The 20054-nt window shown below is 40.9% G+C and overlaps 1 protein-coding gene across 3 annotated transcripts in view; it reads left to right on the forward strand.

The window, feature by feature from the left end:
- The window catches only part of BRSK2 (BR serine/threonine kinase 2), a 330924-nt gene that overhangs the window by 272414 nt on the left and 38456 nt on the right, over positions 1-20054 (forward strand). For all 3 annotated transcript variants that reach the window (XM_009891984.1, XM_009891982.1, XM_009891983.1), the window contains exons 10-12: positions 2196-2360; positions 3094-3191; positions 8298-8448. In XM_009891984.1, the coding sequence (XP_009890286.1) occupies positions 2196-2360; positions 3094-3191; positions 8298-8448 (414 nt within the window). The remainder of the gene's footprint in view (positions 1-2195; positions 2361-3093; positions 3192-8297; positions 8449-20054) is intronic.

Below are 20054 nucleotides of genomic sequence, written 5' to 3' on the forward strand. Positions count from 1 at the left end.
CTTTTTAAAAGTGAACTCCAGATCATTAAAAACCAAAACCACTCAGCTGCTGTTCAAAGCTCCAACCTGCAAGAATTTATCTCAATGACAAGGTCATCGCTAGCTTTAAGGTTATGATCTAATCATTGCTTATTACTTGCTGAGAGCTAGATGCTGATCCGAAGAGGTAGGAGGAGCTACCTTTTAAAGACAGGGCACTCAAGGAATAAGATTTTTCTTTAGTTGAACAAGGATTTTTGAATCTAGCCCTTAGATTCAGGATCATGGTGTCATTACAGAGGACATAGACACTTCTGCAAGAGTCCAGGGAAGCGTCAGAAGCTGTGTTTTAGTGGTTTAACACACAAGAATGAATCCCAAGGAGCAGATTCTGTCTCTGTCCTGTATATTCTGCTTCCAGTTCCCTAAACTGAACGAAACCAAGCAGGGGGTGTGTGAGCGCTCAGTGTAAGAGAAATGGGATCTGACCGATGTTGTCATGACCCATGTAACATACACCAGAGTCTGACTCCATGACATGTATCCAGGAAGGGCTGAGCACATTTTCACTGCTTCAAGAGAAGATAAAGCGAAGATTTCCAAGGAGTCTTTCTGCAAGTGATGTCCTACAAACATGGTTAACAGAGCAGGTGCCTCACAACTGCATTTTAATTTGCTTAAAAATAAAATGCAAGTAGCAGCCGACAAACTCCTGTGATTAAGCTGTAGCATGTAACTATCCTGTCCCAGCATCAGACCCCTGGCTGCAATGACTTAGTATTGCCTTCTGACATTGGAGGAGATAATCTGCATTGGCTCTCTTTTTTGTGCACTAGCTGAGACCTTGAGCTCATGTGTATGATCCTACCAGAGTTGCTTTCTAACTTACCCAAGAAAAAATAGGTGCATTTGAATTGGAGCTCCTTTTTCTGTGTAGATAGCTCACATCTTAGCCCAGAACATTTTAAGTTTTGTAAGTTCGCAAGTTGTGTTCATCTTATTTCTGCCATAATCAAAAGGAAGAATGTCTTGCCCAAACACAGCCCCATAACCAGCAAACACTGACATCTGATGCAGTTTAAATATTCCTGATTCCTTTTGCCCACCCTGGGAGCCCGGACCCAACAGTCACACATTTACATCACATAAAAGCAAGGAAGGACCTCACCCGCAAAGTAGGAGAACTTCAACATCACACAAAGCATCCATTGAGAAATAGCAAATGTTCAGGGTAGACAGTTTCTCCAACCAAAATACTACCACCGCCAAACCCACCCCTTTGGGTGGATAGAGTTTACATAAATTGCTTGCTGCCTACCTAAACAAAATCAAACGATATTCAGAGTGCCTGCAATATATATCATTCAGTCAGTTATAGATACCCTGACACCTTGGCCTGTTTCTTACAGTCAGGGCCTTTAATTGCAGTGAATAATCAATATTTCCTGAGTGTAGTGAATGGGATGAGATAATTATGCAGGAAGCCTGTGTTAACTACTTTTAAAAGAGTAATATGCTCTACTGCTAATGGTTTATTCCTAGGTCTGCCACTGACCTCGGGCATCAGGCTTGGGCCACGATTTTCAAATTTGCATGTCCAAAGAGAAGCAGAGATTGTTGTATTTGGGCGTGTATATAAACAGCCTGATTTCCTCAAAACTCCTTTAAAGTGTGTCAAGTGGGGACTGGAACACTAAGGTCTCTTAATCACATTGGAAGCTTGAAAGAAAGGAACTGCTGCAATGCCAGTTGTAATCAGGTTTGGTGAAAAACAGTGACCATTCGTTCTTTGAAAGGGAATCATTCAGCTTGCAGTTTTCAGCCTGATAGCCTGAGGTCTGACCTGCTGATGAGACAGCATCTCTAAAACCACGTAGTGTTTTATAAATGTTTGGCATTAGGATGCTGAACAGCTGTTTAAATTATGAGGGCACTGGTAAGTGAAGTTCCTACTGCCTTTCTAACTGAATGCAGACATTTCTCATTAAAGACCCAAATCCACAAGGTGCTGGTCACTCTCAGCCTTCACAGTGGTTTCTTCTGAAAAGAATATCTGTCTGGTTGTGAGCTCTGGTCTCTCAGTGGGAATTTAACAAGCTATTTCCATCTGTTGCTGCAGGCTGTGTTTCAGAGTACAGGTTCATTTGTGACTCATGTTTCTTTTCTCTCCTTCTTTCCCTCCCCCCTTTCTCTCTCTCCTCTTCTTTCCTCTGCAGAGGGGGTAAGAACGAGCCAGAACCAGAGCAACCAATCCCTCGAAAGGTGCAGATTCGTTCTCTCCCTTCCTTGGAGGATATTGATCCAGACGTGTTAGATAGCATGCACTCGTTAGGCTGCTTCCGTGACCGAAACAAACTCTTACAGGACTTGTTGTCGGAAGAGTAAGCACTTGCTCAGTCTTAATACCAGTTGGGTGTCCATGGGCTGGGATGCTTATGAACCTGGGGAAAATTAGAGATCACTTCACCATGTATCTCACTGTGAGGGATCAGTAGCAACTTCTCACCTTCTGGCTGCTCATTTGCTAGTCAGCTGTTGGGAGCAAGCACTGAGCCTTTATTTCACCATGTGTCAGAAGCTCACAGCGTGACCAGCAATGGAGGCATGGTGCTGTCTCTTCCCTTTGCTGCCAGGCAAGGTCACTTCATCAAAAGATGAGCCATGCAGTCCAAATGGGGAGGTATCATTGCTCTTATTTGTGTTGGATATGCTTTTGTTGGCAAATTTTTATTTATTTCAAGTTTACACCTGAGAGATGGTGTATTTCCCGAGGTGTTAAGAGAGAAACATAGTGGAAAGAGCACTTAGAGGCTCAGGAGACCTGTCTTACTGCCACCCTTGGTTTGGACTTTCTGTGGACGTTACCTCATCTGTCCTGTGCCTCTGTTCTGTGTGTGTAACGTGGGAATCGTATTTCCTTTTCTCACTAGCTGCTTGTTGGAGACAGCAAGATTCTCTAAAAGCTTTGTTGGTCGTGTATCTAGCTGGCAGGTACATGACCATTTCCAGGTTATTTAGAATAACTGTAGCTGTTTGTTCGTTGAGAAGGGTTTATCTACATGTTGATGCTTTTCTCTCTTCAGATTTAAAGATTTTTCTTCTTTTTTTTTTCAGAGAAAACCAAGAGAAAATGATTTATTTTCTTCTGCTTGACCGGAAGGAGAGGTATCCTAGTCATGAAGATGAGGATCTTCCCCCTAGAAATGAAATAGGTACTACAGATATGGCCTCTATCACCATGAACACATCTCAACTAATTCCTCTTCACTTTTTTTTTTTTTTTAAATATATGCCCATATCCTAGCATCACTGTTACCATCCCACTGAAATGGTGTACATCATTGGTGAGAACTCTTGGTGTGAGGCAGGCAGGTCTGTTCTGTGATTAAACTCGAAGGCTTAATTTTTCAGGACATGTCTGTCTCACAGTGCAGAAACATCCAAGTTGGTCTTGAACCAGATCTTTAAAAATATCATGTGAACCCACAAGCTGGATCTATGCAAGCAGATGAGGTTTAGAAGCAGTGTCGTCCAGTGGCAGAATTTTCTAATTACTAATCTACACGCAGTATTGCAGAAATTCTGCTTCTGGACTTGAGCTAGTAAGACTGTGTAGCATTGCATCCCTATGGAGTTATGTATGTACACATTCTGTTTTCTGTAGCTAAATATATATACCGTTGAAAGCATGAATGATATTACATACATGTCTATAGTACATACATCTTAGACCATCTTAGAAAGATTTTTAAAGCTTAATATGCAGTAGGATTCTATATCCTGTAAAGCTCTGGTGATACCACTTTATTCCTGAAGATTATTCATTGTTATTTTAGGGTACTGCTGATCACCAAGGGCTTCACTAATCTAAACAACAGGAAAAATGCTTCCCTGAGGAACTAGCTATATAAGTGACTCTTGCTGTGCAGAGTGACAAAAGTTTAACTAATAAAGGATTAGTCACTTCTATCAATGCCCTGAAATAGCATTTTTACATAGTAGTGTTGCGATTTTCAGGTATTGTATTTCAGCACTTCAAAGGCTAGAATTGAAGTGCTCTTTATTTTCACTGGAAAGCCTGGAATCTCGTGAGCCGACAGGGCAGTGGTATATTGAACTTCAAGTTTGTTAATACTCTGTTGAATTATTACCTTATCCAAGTTCCAGCCTCCAAGCCCTGTAATTTTGCAGGGAAGAGATGGAAATTCTTAGTAAACACAGTAATTTTTAAACTCTTACCTGGATGGACCTGCAGAGAGCATGTTAGCAGGGATCCTGATGAAGATGAGTAGATGTGCCAGCTGCAGGTCCTGTGCTCAAAAGTTCCTTGCTCAGTGCAGTTTGTCATCTAGCACTTTAGTAATCAGGTTTTGACTCAAACAGATTATCCTGTAATGTAAGGACACCATCATCTTGTTTTAGAAATGCTTTTGTCATAAGAAAAGAAGCAAGGTGACTCTAGAATCTTCATATCCAGCATGTCAGTGAATACATAGCTATGCCCTAAATACATCATCTATCACTCTTCCACATGCCAAAGTGTTTTCATGGTTTGAACTGCAATACTGTGCTTTACTTTTGGTTTGGTTTTTTTTTGCACAAGGAGTGAAAATGTTCCCCAACAAGGAAACACTACTCTGAGTGTATCATTGTGCCTCATCTGCACATTTTAGACTCTTTGAGAATTATTCTTTGCATGTTTGTAAGTTGTATTTCCCCTTCCTCAAGGGGTTTCCACCTCCTCTGTTCCCAGCAGTATCTCTGAGAACATGGGGCAAAGTTTAATTAAAAGCAATCATGCTTCTGATGAATATCTCATCATTAGCCATTAGCAATGGCCTTGCACAAACAAAGAAGAGCAAAGAAAAAATAACAGATTTAATAATAGCAGCTTGAAGAAACCACATTCATGGCAGTTGTGCATTGCCTGAGCTCTTGCCAAAAAGAAAAGTGCATCTCAGAGTATTTTGCTTTTTCCTTTCTTTGCATGTTAGGTCTCAGAAGGGATGGATGCAACTAAAAATACGGCCAGCTCAGACTAGCACTCTCTTCTGGTGTCCCTTTTCTATGTTTCAGCTATATAAAGCTTTCTCAAAGGGCCAGGGAAGGGCTACCTTCACCATCTTTCAAGTTCAGGTCCATTTTCTTTACCTGAAAACATAGAAATGAGAAACTTCTCAGTAAAATGAATGAATGTCAACTGATGTCTCCTTGAGGAAAATGTTTTTGTGGGGTTGAGTTTCTTAATAAACCAGACAACAAGAGATTGGGCCAGAATAGCCATATAGCATATAGGTGCTTCATCCAAACTTGGAAGTTGAACCTTTATTTCCCACCTTCCAGATCAATGCCTTTATAATTGGGTCATTACCTATACAATTCTCTCTTCTTCTGTAAAAATCCTTATGAATGGCTTCACTTCTCTGATACGAAATAAAATGAAAATGAGTCCCCAAAATTATCACAGGTCCAGACTGGGACTTATTTTCCCATATGAAATAATTCCAGAGATTCAAGAAGAGAAGGGCAAACACCGGAGGTTTTCCTGGTTTTAATTCATGTGCTTCTGCAAAATCTTTTACTGCTTTTATATGACACCACTTTAGTCTTTATGGCAGGATGGCTGTGTAATTAACTATTTCTTCAGTATCTTTAGACTTGACAATGATGGCAGACTGAGTACCCTGTCATTTCTTACTCAGATTCTTTTAAGAAATATGTACAATACTTGCTACCCTCAACCATGTCTAGTATAGAATTGTAGCCAATTTTAAAGAGGAATCAAATACCTTTATTAGAAACTCAACCACAGTCATGCAAGCTTCTGGATGTATTTTCCATCACACCTTTGTGCTTTGTGAATTGCTGTTGTTGATTTTATTGGTGTCTTTCACCACCTGCTCTTTTTGCTTAGTCTCCCTCTTTGATAGTTTAAAATATAGATTGGAAATCAGTATCTTCCAGCATCTTAAGCAGCAAGGACTGATATAAAAGAACCATTTAGCTTGTTAGCAACATCCTTCTCCTCCTTAATTGTTTTGTTGATTCCTTCATGTTCCCTCTGGCTACTGTCCTTCTCTCAAGCTTTCTCTTTCTGATGGCTGTACAAAACACTGTTATTCAAGTCTTTAGCTAATTCCTCTTTAAATTTCTTCTTACCTCTCTTTTAATGTCCAACTTATATTTGGCCTGTCACTTTTTTAAGTGTCACTCTGCTGAATTTCCATTTGCTAATCTTCTGTTTTGAACATGCTTGGATCAAATTGCCTTTTAAAATGTCCGTTCATAAAAAAATTTTCTTACCTTTTCCCATCTTTCATGTTTGGACTCTATTCTTAACTAACATTGATGTAGTCTGAGCTTACTCATCTCCATTCCTTTGACATTAACTGCTTTCTTCTTCTTCCTTCTTTTTCCTTTCTTTTAAATTGCAGTCTTCCACCTTCCTTTCTAATGTCTGGTATCCCTCTGCAAAACTTGTATCAACTCTCTGTTGTTGATACCAAACGTAATTAAATTGTCATGATCTGTGTTACTTGGCTCTAGTCATACTTCTGATACCAGCAGTTGTCCTGTGGGATAAATCTTTTCTCATTCTTTGAACTTGTTTGAAGAAGCAGGAGTTTGAAATGTCTAAACCTTGTCCCAGATTACTTTTGACCACTTATATGCATGCAGCTGAAGTCACCCAGTATAACTGGAAGTCACCCAGTATAACTGCTTTATTAGGTTTATCTCCCTTTGTTTTTCCCTTAACTTTATGCACTATATATCTTTCTTAATTTGGAGGTCATTACCCCTACTAGTATTTTATGCTACCTTTTTATTACTGGATGTAGTTTGAAATGGAGTGAGATAGAACTGCTGTTTTTCTAATTAATTTTAAACAGGAAAATTATTACTATTAATACAAAGAATATTTGATTTGTACAGTAATGGGGTCAGTTGTTATCACTAGCCCATTTGCATTTGAACCATCTTTGCTCATACTCATTTTTTCAAGAATAAGCCCTGCCTTAAAGGGATCTTGTTCTAAAAAACATAATGTGAGAGAGAGAACAAGCAAGTAGATGGGCGACATGAGGAGGGCAGGATAATACAAATCATACCATCACACTAGGCAGTAGAGGTAGAATTGTCAAATGCAATATTACTGATTTTACAAAGGAATCCTGGCAGGGGAAGAAGCCTTAGGGGCTGGGCACTGTGATCTTCTTTCTAACTTTTTTTTACAGGTGGTCACCCTCCACTAAATTTAAAAATGTGGCTATAAATAGAGGCAGGGAACTGAAATAGCCCAACCAAAGAAAAGAAATTCCTTCTGTATTTTTTTCTGCCTTCCTTCTTTTTACTGTTTTGATGCCATGAGAGATGTTGGTAATAAAACATCTCAGCAGGTCTGCATTTGGTTCCCTGCTTCACCATGGAGGTGTGTATGGTTACCTACTCACCTAGGAGCACTTTATGCAGTGCAGTTTGGTATCTAAAGAATCTTCTCAGAGCAATATAGGTGCTCCTCAGAACCTCAGTAAATGTTTGTCAGCACCTTTAGGAATGAATTGCCTTTAAATGTCTCATTTTTATACCTCAGTTTTCACTCTGCAAAGTGAAAGTAGCACTTCAATACCTCATAGAAATGTTGCACAATAAAAAGCATAAAGCACTTCAGTTACTATAGCAGTAAAAGCTGTATGATGAGAGATGAATTTTAGTAGCTCTCATTGGAGATTCATCTCAGGTAGACAAGCATGTTTAATTTGTAATGCTGAAGGAGGAAAAATATAAAGCAGCAGGGAAAACCTGAAATCTAATCTTAAAGATGCAAAAAAAGTGTATGTATTCAGAGGCGAATGCAATTCTGAGTTGAGAGTGTACTCATGTCTCTGTGTCACATTTAATCTAGCTAGCAGGGACATCGAAGGCGAGCTCTAGCAACCCGAGTACATATACAGGGTCCCTAGATGGCTTGTACTCTGGCTAACAGCTTGTGCTATAGCCCATGCTGTCATCTTGTTATTACTGTTATCAGCTTTGTAAGGTAATTTCTGTAAGCTATGCTATAGTTGTACCTTTATTTTACAGTGCTTGTACATTCAGGGCAGTAGCAGGGCTCCTTCTCTCTGTAGACGGATTGCAACTTTTGTCTTAATGTTTGCAAATTTGGAAGAAGGGAGAGAGTGCAAATGTTCATCTCCATCACGAAGATATCTGTCTCTGCAGGAGAGGTGCGAGAGTAGATTGTTGAGAGAGGATTTTAACCAACCTGTTTGAGGTAAGTCACAGCCGAATTCAGCTGACAGCATTTTCTTTTCATAAAGATCCCCCCAGGAAGCGTGTGGACTCCCCAATGCTGAACAGGCATGGGAAGCGGCGGCCAGAAAGGAAGTCGATGGAGGTTCTCAGTGTTACAGATGGCGGCTCCCCAGTCCCTGCTCGCAGAGCTATTGAAATGGCACAACATGGACAGAGGTGGGTCTCTCCTTTACCCAGGAGTCCTGCCTGTCTGGGTTTTGCTACCCACTTCTGTGTTATACATACAAAGCAGCTGTGGAGCTTTTCTATTCACACCAGCACTCATTACAACTTCCAAGCGCATTTGCAACATGATCTGGCAGCTAGCAGCACTTATGCACACAGGACCAGAAGTCCTGCCAAGGGCTCAAGGGTTTTGTTCACTTGCAACTATTGCTCAGGAAACCACCACGTCATCTGGGCAAGATTCACCTCACCTCTTTTTAATTGTTGAGAACATAGGAATTCAGTCTAAGCTTGTGATACAGGCTGTCACTCTAGGCAGTGGGGACAGATGAGGGCTTTGGAAGGTCTCAGATACGTACGTCCTCTGTTCCAACAATCCTAGATGGGATAAATTACCCTCTGGTTGTTCCTCTCTGCCTCCATAGCCTACAACAGGAATCTTGATGACTATCTTGCATTAGGTGCTTAGCTTTTGGGCACCCGAAGTTAAATGAGATGAACCCCACCCTCCATGTCATCAGAGCAACTTGAATCTGGAAAGCCCTGTCCAGGCATCTGTAGGTGCCTCTAAAGTGTGCTGTCAGAGCCAGCATGCATCTGACCCACATAAATTACCACATACCCATAAAGTGATGGAATATGTATAATTGTGCTTCTTTTCTATCAAAGAAAGTGTCAGTCTTGTGGAGAAACAGCAGAGGAAAATAGTGTCTCCTCAAGGCAGGTTCTGGGAGAGTAAGTGAACTGTGGAAGTTCACTTACGTGAACCATGGAAGTTGCTTCCTCAGTCCCTATGACTAGCCTAAGGGAAGCACGTGCATTTGGATTCACACTTGTATAGATCAATCGGTATGAAAGAACACTTCACATATATGTATGCTGATGATGCTGTAACTTCTGTTTCAGCTTTATGACATGTGTTTTTTGTTCAGCTGTTCTGCTCAAAAAGAGCCTGCTGTGCCCAGAAACTCCCTTTGCTGACGGAAAACTGGGTGAAGAACATGAAATAATTCCATATCCAGAGGCCCCTAGAATTGCTGGAAAGTTTTGCTGACAACTGTTACAGTTCTATCTACAGCGAGGAAAAAGCGGCAATTTCCAGAATCTGCTATGACTTACTTTAGACTGGATATGTGGCCTTGAGATACACTGCCATAAAGATTTTTCCATGTAGTGTAGGTTGGAAACCTGTCTTGAATATGTGTTTTGCTTTGATGCGAGGTCTGGGTGAAGGAAGTGTTCAGGCCAGTGTGTGCTCAGTGTTCCTCATAGGCCTCAAAGTGACAAGGAAGGACACAACACCGACAAACAGTTGCTCACTCCTTATTCAGCTTGCACTGTTCAATCTGGTACCTGGTACGTGCACGGGCCATGAAGCTCCCAGAGCCAGACAGAAGTGAATCACTTTCCCCCACCCCAAGGCTGTGAGTCGCAGTACTCTGCAGCTGTTTACAGTAAGTGTCCAACCGGGCAGAACAAAGAGGAAGTGTTAGATTGATGCCAAAGTTTTCTGAGGCCTGAAACCTTCTCTTCCAGCTCTCAGCTTTGACTTTGGATTCAAAAGTCTGAAGAGGCAAAGCTGTATCTTGCTATCCAAAGTATTTCTTTTGCTTTTAAATGTCTCACTCAATTCTGCACACGAAGAAACAATTGAAATCAAAAGGTCTGAGATGAGTTCAGAGCAGGGACATATCCAGGCTACGTATAAGTAAAGAAGGGCTTTGGCTTAAAGAGGAAGCGAAGCCTGCCAGGCGCAAAAGAGGTACAGGGCAACGCATACCACAACTCAGGGCTGGACGTAAAAGTGTGAATAAGGGTGGAGAAAGGGATGTAATAACACCATGATTGATGATGGTGGGCTTGGTAGTGCTTGTTTTCGAAGGGGTTAAAGGGAAGATGTTATTTTACTCCCATGTGTGAGCTTCCATAATTCACACCATCCACATCCACAGATGACAACAGCACATTTTGTGTTGCTGGCAGCACAGTCGTTTATAACGTGAACTGGCTTCATTAACGAACACCACTGCATGGGGATTGTCTGGGGACGATGCATTGCTGATGGGGCACCATCTGTCAGAACAGTCAGTAACAAAATGACAAGTGCCTTAGACCAAGAGTGGGGGATTTTTAATGGCTAGTCGCATCTTATATTCCATGAAATGACCCACTGACAGTGGATTTTACAGCAGTAGGGATCCCAGAAGTGGATGCTTTTTTAAGAATTACAGTTTCTGATCTCAACAGATGACTATGCAGTGCTTTTATCCTACAATACTAGGAAGACATGGAGGTGGACCGTGGAGAGAGGTCTCCTGTTTAGGCACAAATGACTTGTGTAAACATCCAGAGACACAGAGCCATTGCTTCTTTCTTGAGCTGGCAGAGATACTCTTCTAACCAGTAGGCAGAACACACCCATATGCTCTGTGATTTCGTCCTATTGTCCTCTTTCCCAGTAGAAAACAGATGTTTGCTTGCATGAAGGGGATTTATGTTATAACCTCTGGTTTATGTGTCTGTGTGATGAACTGTGCTTTTGGTAACCATGTGGGGACCCTACAAGTGTCTGGTCTTGGCTTGTTTAAGGGCATATCTTTCCATTGAGATTTGAAACTTGGCAGCCTTCAGCCCTACAGTCTGAGATAGTATTAAGTGAAAAACGTAGTCCTTCAGTGACTTAGTTTTGGAAAATGGAGGAGGGGAACTCAGCACAAAAGCTTACAGACTCCTTGAAATTCTTGTGCTGACCTCTCCAAGTGTTCTCCATTGGGTCTTTGTATATGGCAAAATATGTACGCACAAACACCAGCCACCCTAAAACTGGTGACTAAGTTTTGTTAATTCTTGGGTTTCCTTGCTAGTTATCAACTATACAGGTTCATAATTACATCTTAATTGCTTCTGCTGTTGTACCCACACCTCTCAGACTATCTGGTATTTCATTGAAATGTCAAAAGAAAAGAGGTAGGTTCTGAGCTTAGTTTAACACCGGCTAATTTGTTCCTTGTGCCAAAATCACACAGACTAGGAAGAATTCCATGGGAGCTAGAAACCCTCGGAGATATGCCAGAAATTTTCAGCAGCTCTGCTGTGAGAGTCCAAAAACTGTTCTAAAATGGGCTTCATTAACTATTCATTTTCTTTTGGTTATCGAAGTGGATAGCTTGCATGAAAGATCAGCGAACATTAGGAAGCAGTGTTCTGTGAAACAGTGAAGCATGTTACCAGTGAAACATTGCCCCTTTAGCAAAGCACAGGGAATTTTGCTTCTAAGCTTCAGGTATTCAGACCCAAGATGATAAAGAAGGGCATTTCTCTGTACACTGAGTATAGGGAAGAGAGTTGGGAGTAAGTGGTAATGGACCCTACAAATTAGAATACAAAATGGATTACCGTTCCTCTAAGAGGCTCTATGGTCTGATTTTAACCTTTTCCCAGATTGTGCTTAATGTTAAGGTCTTCTAGAAAAGTCTGAGTAATGAGTGCTTTGCAATTTGTGCCTTCAGGCATGTTCTATTTTCCCTGGATAATATGACAACGTAGATGGTACCTGGGTTTTCAATTGGATAGAGGAGGGTTTACAAGTATGTATCAGGGAAGTCATCTTAGACCTCAGAAGTCAGGGGAAGATAATGAACTTCAGCACTGTGTAGGCTTGAGCCATAGCTGGAAAGTAAAAGAAAGGTTTTTCAGAGCATTGCTTAAAAAGGGGAGGATGGGTTGGGGGGGCTGGGTGTCCAGCATTGCTTCAGGTGACTCTCTTGTATAAATGTCCACACTAGTAACTCTGTTTTCTCGCTTTGTTCCTGCCATAGTAAAACAATGTTCAGTAAAAGCCTGGATATCTCTGAAGCCAATCCCAAATTCAACAAAGAAGAAAGGTATAAACACTGACAATATGTTCCTCTCCTCTACCTCACTGCTGAGACCTTAAAGATGCAGTACTTACCTTCTCCGTGTGGGGACATAGCTGTTCTCTCTTTAGAGAGAAACAAAGAGGGTGGGATATTTACAGCCCCACACCACGTATATTTTTGTACAGTACCATTCATTTGAGGCTATCCCCAATGCAGCCTGTGACTGTACCAACGTTTTCCCCACTAAAATTTCATCCTACTGCTACTTCTGATTCAGTTCAGAGTGAGGATGCCCAGGGTAGAAGATCTGTTTGCTAAGACTGCTTTGGGAGGGATTAGAATATAAAACACTAGGAAAGTCCAAAGTGCTCCACTCCCAGCACTAGGAACAGCAACACAACTGAGTCAGTGACAACAATGGTAGGAAACTTTGGAAATCCTGCCGTGACAGAGCAAAATATTAAGTGCCTGTAGGTTAGAGACAAAACTCCTTAAGACTACCAGAGAACACAAGAGGAAAAGATGATCAAAGATAGAGTTTTTGGAGGATGATTCCAGTCTAGCAGTTCAAGAGACAGATAGTGAAGAATAACAAAAAGGGTAACTCCCAACTGTGACTAGAGGCACAATGGAAGACATGCAGGCCACCAGATTTAGGGAGCTTAAGTGGACTCATGTGGGTCCATGAAAAAGAAAAAGAAGTTTAAACTTTTGCGAAGGTTTTTAGTAGACAAGTTGGTCCTAAAATTTCACTCTCAGAGGAAGAGAATTTTTCTCTAATGTTAAAAGCTGGCATCCCAACGGATAATTCTTCATCAAAATGTAATCCTTATACATTTTGGACAAAAACTTAGCTTACCCGAAGGTTAGGAGCGTTCCATACGATTCAAAAAGGGGAAGCAGTGGGTTCCTTAAAGGAACCTATGAACTTGGCAAACCATTCTTCTTTCTATTTCCCCTTTTAATAGAAACCTTTCTATTTGAAGATAAATGTGGCCTTAAAGCCTCAGGAGACTTGTAGGATGTGTGAGGGACAACCCCTGTTTTGGCCTTTTGCAGACTGAGGCAGTCCTTTGTGGAAAGTGTTTCAAGTCTTGAACCCGCTACAATGAAGAACATCATGCATCTGCAGCAGAGATTGTGCCTCACCTGGTGTGTAAAGCACCCTCTTTAAAATGCCAAGATAGGAACAAGCATTGGACAGCCGTGCAGAAGTAGTGGTTATACAGTCTTTAGTGGCTGGGCTTTCCTGGACCATTACCATAGACATGGAAATTCCTCTTCCTTTCTCTGATTCCCCCTATATGTAAGTTCTGTTCTTGAACATGTGGCCCTTCTTGCATTAAAAGTTAGTCTGAAACTACTCTGAAGATGAGCTTTTCCATAGTAATTACAATTCAGGTCCAGTAAGAGAAGTGCAGAAATTTTATCTGTGACAGGAGAAGTGTCTTTCAGCAGATGTTCCCAGCACCATTCATTGTCCCTCTGTCCTTCTCTAGCAGCTGCTACAGCTGTGTTAGGAGCAGAGGAAATGTCCCTTCAGTAACTGTGGGGGAAATTCCTTAAATACACATGAGCATTTCATGTTGCCTCACAAAGGTAGTATTTTTCAGAGCACAGGAGGAGAAGGTTAGGGCACTGCACGAGGATCACCCAGGGTCCTTCTCATTGAAGGACCAGGCTGATTTTTGGGGGATCACATTCACTGTGGTCTTACCTCCCTCCCACTTCTAAGTGGTAGGATGAAGGACCTCAGTGGTGGGAAAGTGAGAGGACCTGGATTCTGGATCTGCGCACACTTGAAAGAAAGGGATAGGCAGCAAAGAGAACCCCGCAAAGTGGAGCCAGCTAATCATGGTAGCCATTAAATTTTTGGCCAGTGTTTAATTATCCAACTTGATGTCTTTTTTAAAGGAATACTGCATCTTTAAGGGTCCCTTCCCTCTAGATGCACATGGTTGTCTTAGTAGCTGAGGCCACTGTCCCTTTCTTTTTCTTTTTCTTTCTTTCTGACTTTCTCTTTCACCCCTTCTTTCAGTGCTTCTCTTCTTCTGTATCTGGGTTGCTGCAGCTCCGTAGTTCACTTGCTTCAGTATTGTAGGGAATGCACATGTCTGCGCTTCTGGGTCTATTGTGTCCTGGGATTGTTCATTTTTTTTAAACCTCATTTCCCTCTTCCTTTTCCCTATTGTCGATTTGCTTTCCATTCTCTTTGTTAACCTCTTCAGTGCCTTCCCTGTTGGGAAAATGACTTGAAAGAAAACTTAATCTACCTTCTTGCACCCATTCTATTTACAGTATAATATTCTGCATGTGTGAATATGGGTGTATTTTCTGTATAAATATACACACACGTTCCAATATACAATGGGTGTCAATTTGCTCTTCTCAGTTACATCACTGTAGATAGATTTGTACGGGTACAACTGAGGACAGCGTTTGTCCCCAGATATATACATATATATGTATTTGTATATAAGCGAATTAGATCTTACCCAAATTTGCACTCCAGGCTGAAATTGAAATGGAGTGTCACTCAAACACATAAAAAAGAACTTACTGTAATGCTTCTTTCCACTTCTCTATCAATGCATAGCACAACAGCTTTTTCTTTCTATTCTAACTATGTTTTAATTTTAACTTTTCTCAAAACTGCCTTGCGTTGCCCGCCCAGCATTTGCAATGTTGATGTAACCGGAAGCATGGCTAGTTGCACTGAGCAGTAAACTGTGAAATCTACTGGGCATATATTAAATTTGGCATTTCTGTTGGTGACTGTCTTGTGGAGAATGGATTTTCCTCACCCAGCCAGAGGTAACTCTGGCAGCTTGGGAGCCTGTTATTGAAAATGGAGAGAATGAGAGAGAGAAAGAGACAGAGAAGAAAAAATGCGCTGCATCCAACTTGAAAATAATTTGGCTTAATAACACACCAGATTTATTTTTTTAATTTCTAATCTAATCTTTGTTAATGTGAAAAGTGTGACGCTTTCCTGAGTTTGCTTACCTGCACCTCTGAAAACTTAATAACCTGACTATTCTTTTCGATTTTGAGTGCTTTGGTTATAGTGAAAAATTAAGAATACTGAAGTTTTTGATTGTCGCTAGGTTTCAAAGTCGTCACGCCAGAGATTCATTCTGCTTTTAGAGCTGCTCTTTCAGACTCTTTTCAGCACGGCATTGATTTATTTTCTATTCACATTTGAAAGATTTTCTTTGCAACCTTTAAGACCCAGAGACTGAATTTATTTTAAATGAAAAATGAGATCCTGGAGCACAAGATGGCATCCACAGAGATAAGTGCTGGGTTGCTGAGCTGGTATGTTCTAGCTGATCTGAATTCCTGACTGTAAGACCATCATGACTAATAAGCTAGTAACAAAGCAGATTCACAGCTTGAGCTACAATCTTGTACCCTGGGCTCCCAAGCTGGCTCAGAAATGCATGCTTTAATAACCAATATGTTTCACAGTTCAGTCGTGGCAAAAAAAGTACTTCCTACCAGGCCAGCTTGGGGGACAGAGGGACACTACACTGAGCAAACTGGGGACAAAAAGAAAAATTTCCTTGATAACAGTCTGATATAACTGTGCCTTATGTAAGACACAGAAAAGAAATGCAGCATGAAGTATGAACCCCATTGCTCTGCTGACTGCTTTAATTGGGATTTGGCTGGGAATTTTTTTTTTACAGCCTTAGTATGTCCCTCTCCATATTCCCCAGTGCCAAAGTTGCATGTGTCTGCAATATTATGAGCAGGACAAAAGTTGTTTCTGATAAATGAGACTGTCCCCCTAGTGTTCCTGGTCTCTGAAGACGTAGGCACCGGTGGCAATAATTATGACCATTCAGTTCTCTGAACAGTATTTCACTCTGCTTTTCCTACTCTTCTCTCCACCTGCCTCCACATCCCTCTCTCTTCCTTTCTTTCTCTTTCTCTCTCTTCATTTTCCCTTTCCGAGGATGGCGAGTGCTGATCCGTTGGGGTAAGCTCTAGTTTTGGATTATTCCTGTTGCGGGACCTGTTGTATCTTGTAGAGAAACTTTTCATGTGCACTTTACAAATACAATACAGGTTAATATACTTCCATGAATGAGGCTTTACAGCAGGGAGAGATGTGGGAAGAAGCATTTTTGGTACTTTTGTGTGTGTTTGTGTGCTTTTATGTTGGAGCCACACTCCATATAATTTACTTTTGGGTTCTTTTTTGTTCTCTTGTTTGTCTCTCTGTTTCAATGTCTGCGGGCACAGAGAACTATCCTCAGACACTGTGTAGGTCCTAGGACGCCTTCTGAGAATGAACCCCCCTTCTCCATTTAGTGCTTTTTGTATCTGTTTGGTACCCTCCAGTTAATTTTGTTCCTAATTTATCCTTTTTTCTTCTTTTTTTTTTTTTTTTAAGATGAAGCTGAATCCCATTTGTGTTATTAAAAAAATGCTGGGTATTCCCTTTCTTTTTAGTATATGTTTTCTTAAGAGGTGAACAGATGGCCCTAGAGACAGATATATCTTCAAAGCTCTTTATTTTAAATAAAGAGGGTATAGGTACAACTAGGAATGCAGTCACACTTCAAATTAAAGTTCCATTTATAAATACTGAACAGAAGGAGAATATTTTATTAATAAATGATTTAATAAAAGCATTGTAATAGATCACTACAGACTACAGCAAAAGCTTATTGAGAGGGTACATATTGAGAAAGCTAATTAGCACCGGTAACATTTACTTCTCATTTTTGTTGCATGCTTTACTATTTATTAATTCTTTCTAAACCATTTATAAATGGAACTTCAGTATAATTGGCCAATTAAGGAAGGTGGTGCTATTTAACATCGCCCTCTGTGTGTGCTGAAAGGAAGAAGAGGTGGGTTACCAACACCTGCGGTCCTTTCTCTGTACTCCTTGTAAGGTTTCATCTTACAAGTGGTTATTACCATGAGTAGACCTTCTGACTTAAGCATAAGTATTGCCAGCAAGAGGTGTTACAGTTAGTATTATTTGCACAGTTGGGACCGTAAGACAGTGGAGCATCAAAAGTATTCTGCTCATTTTCCCTAGATGAGGGAGCAAGGAAGCACACTTTGTATGTTTTGGACACTCAAGAGTAATAGTGATGAAATGTTGTAACACACAAAGCCTGGCTGCTCACCTATTGCATATTAACTGAGGTCATTCTCAGGGGTCTCATACCTTGAAATCCAGTTTAGAATTTTTTGGTTTTATTTGCATGAGCAAGCAAAGAGGAGTATCAAATTCCACCCAATTTATGACTGAAGCAAATAAGAGGTTGGCTGGATATTTGGGGAATGACTTTCAAAACAACATGTAGAATCAAACCGATTCAAAATTTCTAAGCCATTTTGCCCACGGACACAAGTCTGATGCATTACTGCACGCTGCATGCATGCTGCAGGCTCCCCTTCTTGGAAGCATGGCTCCAGCTTGACCAGCTAAGAGGCTATATTCAGCATCCTGGTAAAACTGTGCTATGAAAGCAAGTTCTGCTGGGACTGCAACAAGGTACCAAACTCCCGTTTGATTGTAAGAAAAATTTCCATGAGATGGTTATTCAAAGAAAAAACAAATGCCAAATCTGATCCAAATATTTAATGCTGGCTGTGAAGCCTTTGCACTCTACTGGTGTGTACTAGCAGATGCACTGTTTAAAGCACTTGAAAATTAATCTGAGTGAAGGGCTATATAGAGGTGCTCTGTACATGTGCTATATGTGTAGTATGGTTACCAGGTCAGCTGTGCTTTTCGTTCTTGTATTTCTCTCTGCCTACACCTCAGCAGTGTGAGGTTTTGGCCCTTTACCTCTTAGTTCTTGAGAAATTCTGCAGTCCTCTGAAACCAGCTGGAAACTGGATTCCAGCTCCTCAGTTTCACCAGTAAAAGACCACTATTCTAACCTGAATTGGGCCTTGCGTGGCTTCCCCTTTGACAGCAGCTGGTTAAAATGAGTAAAAAATTTCCTTAAAACAAGGACCTTTTAACTTTGATACTTTGAAGTATCAAATAGATTGAATAAGGTGTAAATTCATCACATCTACAAATTACAGCCTAAACATGCACATTTCGTTTCAGTCCTTGGCCTCTCTCTTTCATAGCTCAGATGTCTCCAGATTATTGTCATTCTATGAGATGAGAGGAATTGCCTGCAGTGGTCTCAGTGCACATCTGTTTACAGTGCCCTCTACATCTTCCCCCTCCTAAACCTTCGGTCTAGTTCCCGTATGTTTTTTTTTTAATTCCTTCCTCCAGGCTTTGCAAAACAACTATGTCACTTTGGAATGGACAAAAGAATCTCTTCCTGTGTCTCTAAATCTGGCAATTGTGTTTGAGGGAGTGCTCTTTATCTGAGCAACTGCATTAACTTTTCTGCTTGTACTTTTAACAACTTTTTGAGGGCTTCCATTGAGTTAGTGCCCAAGCATACAGCAATGCAAAGCACAGAGCAAAATGAGTCACACGCAATGTTCATAGTTTCCTAGATTGTTGCGTTTAGGATTAAGTTATTGGAATAATTATAGATTTAATACTTCCAATGACATTTAATGCCTGTAGAGACTCTTAGGAGGTTACTCACTAACAGATATTTCCCACTAAATAAACTTAGTTCATAGCCATAGAGATTAAGATGATGTCACATTTTTCTCCTCTTCCCACACATAAGATCATCCAGGGTCTGCCATACTAATGTGCTGCCTGTAGGGCCTCATGCTTTCATTTTCTGGTGAGAGGGGTGAAAATTTAAATTCTCTCTGTTCTTTCATTACAGCATTTCAGCATAATGCAATGTTTTCATTACTTTCTTTTGGCTCTGTCCCAGTTCTGTCCACCTGACTCTGAGATACAGGAGCAGTGCATGTGTTGGTTCTTTTTTAAAAACTGAATTCTAGCATTTCCCAGCTAAGGTGATCTTGATGGGAGGGACAAATCTGTCATTTTTGCTTGTTAGCATTTTTGTACTGGAGTATAGAGCCTGCCGCTGTACTGAGTTTTTATAGCCAGCTTGGGAACTATGTCCCATTTGTAAAGGTAAATTATGGGAGATTTATGAAATTGAAGAAGATGCAAGGAAGATCTCCTCAGTCTGGGTGTCATACGCCATACCAGCACTCTCTTGTAAAGGGGAAAAGCTTTGAAAATGTACAGCTCTCTTTTCACCCCAACACTTAAAGTTAACGCAGGATTCTTTAAACTCTTTCTACTGCTCCTCTATACAATGTCCAGTGTGGACAAACTAAAACTTGCTATAGGGCCTACTTTACTTCTTACGTATTTTGCATGTAAATCAGCAGCAGAAATGAAGCTTGTTCAATAACAGTCATGTGGATACTGAATGCATTTCCAGGAGGATTTCACACTAACTCTCTCTTCTGTCCCCTACCTCAGGCTCCTAGGCTGGATGAAAACACAGTACACAACAAGTCTTTTTCAAATATTGCTTCCAATAAGGAACTGGGAGTTGGGTGGTGGGGCCTGCCATGTTTTGCCCTCCGTGCGTCTGATCATTTTTGTAAAAAAATAGGAGGCAATGGGGTTGGGAGGGGAGAATTCAGGAGTGGTGGAAACACCTGATTTCAAAGAGGAAATAGCAGATGGGAACTTTTAATCAAGTATCCTGGAATTCAGGTGAGTGTCAGAGAGGATTTTCCCACCACAATTAAGAGTTGGTGGGAACAGCTCCTAGTGGGAGTTTAGCTCCTAAGTAGGTGTTTAACTGCATCTCT

The sequence above is a fragment of the Charadrius vociferus genome, unplaced genomic scaffold (assembly GCF_000708025.1).
Source record: "Charadrius vociferus isolate BGI_N301 unplaced genomic scaffold, ASM70802v2 scaffold179, whole genome shotgun sequence".
Taxonomy (NCBI): domain Eukaryota; kingdom Metazoa; phylum Chordata; class Aves; order Charadriiformes; family Charadriidae; genus Charadrius; species Charadrius vociferus.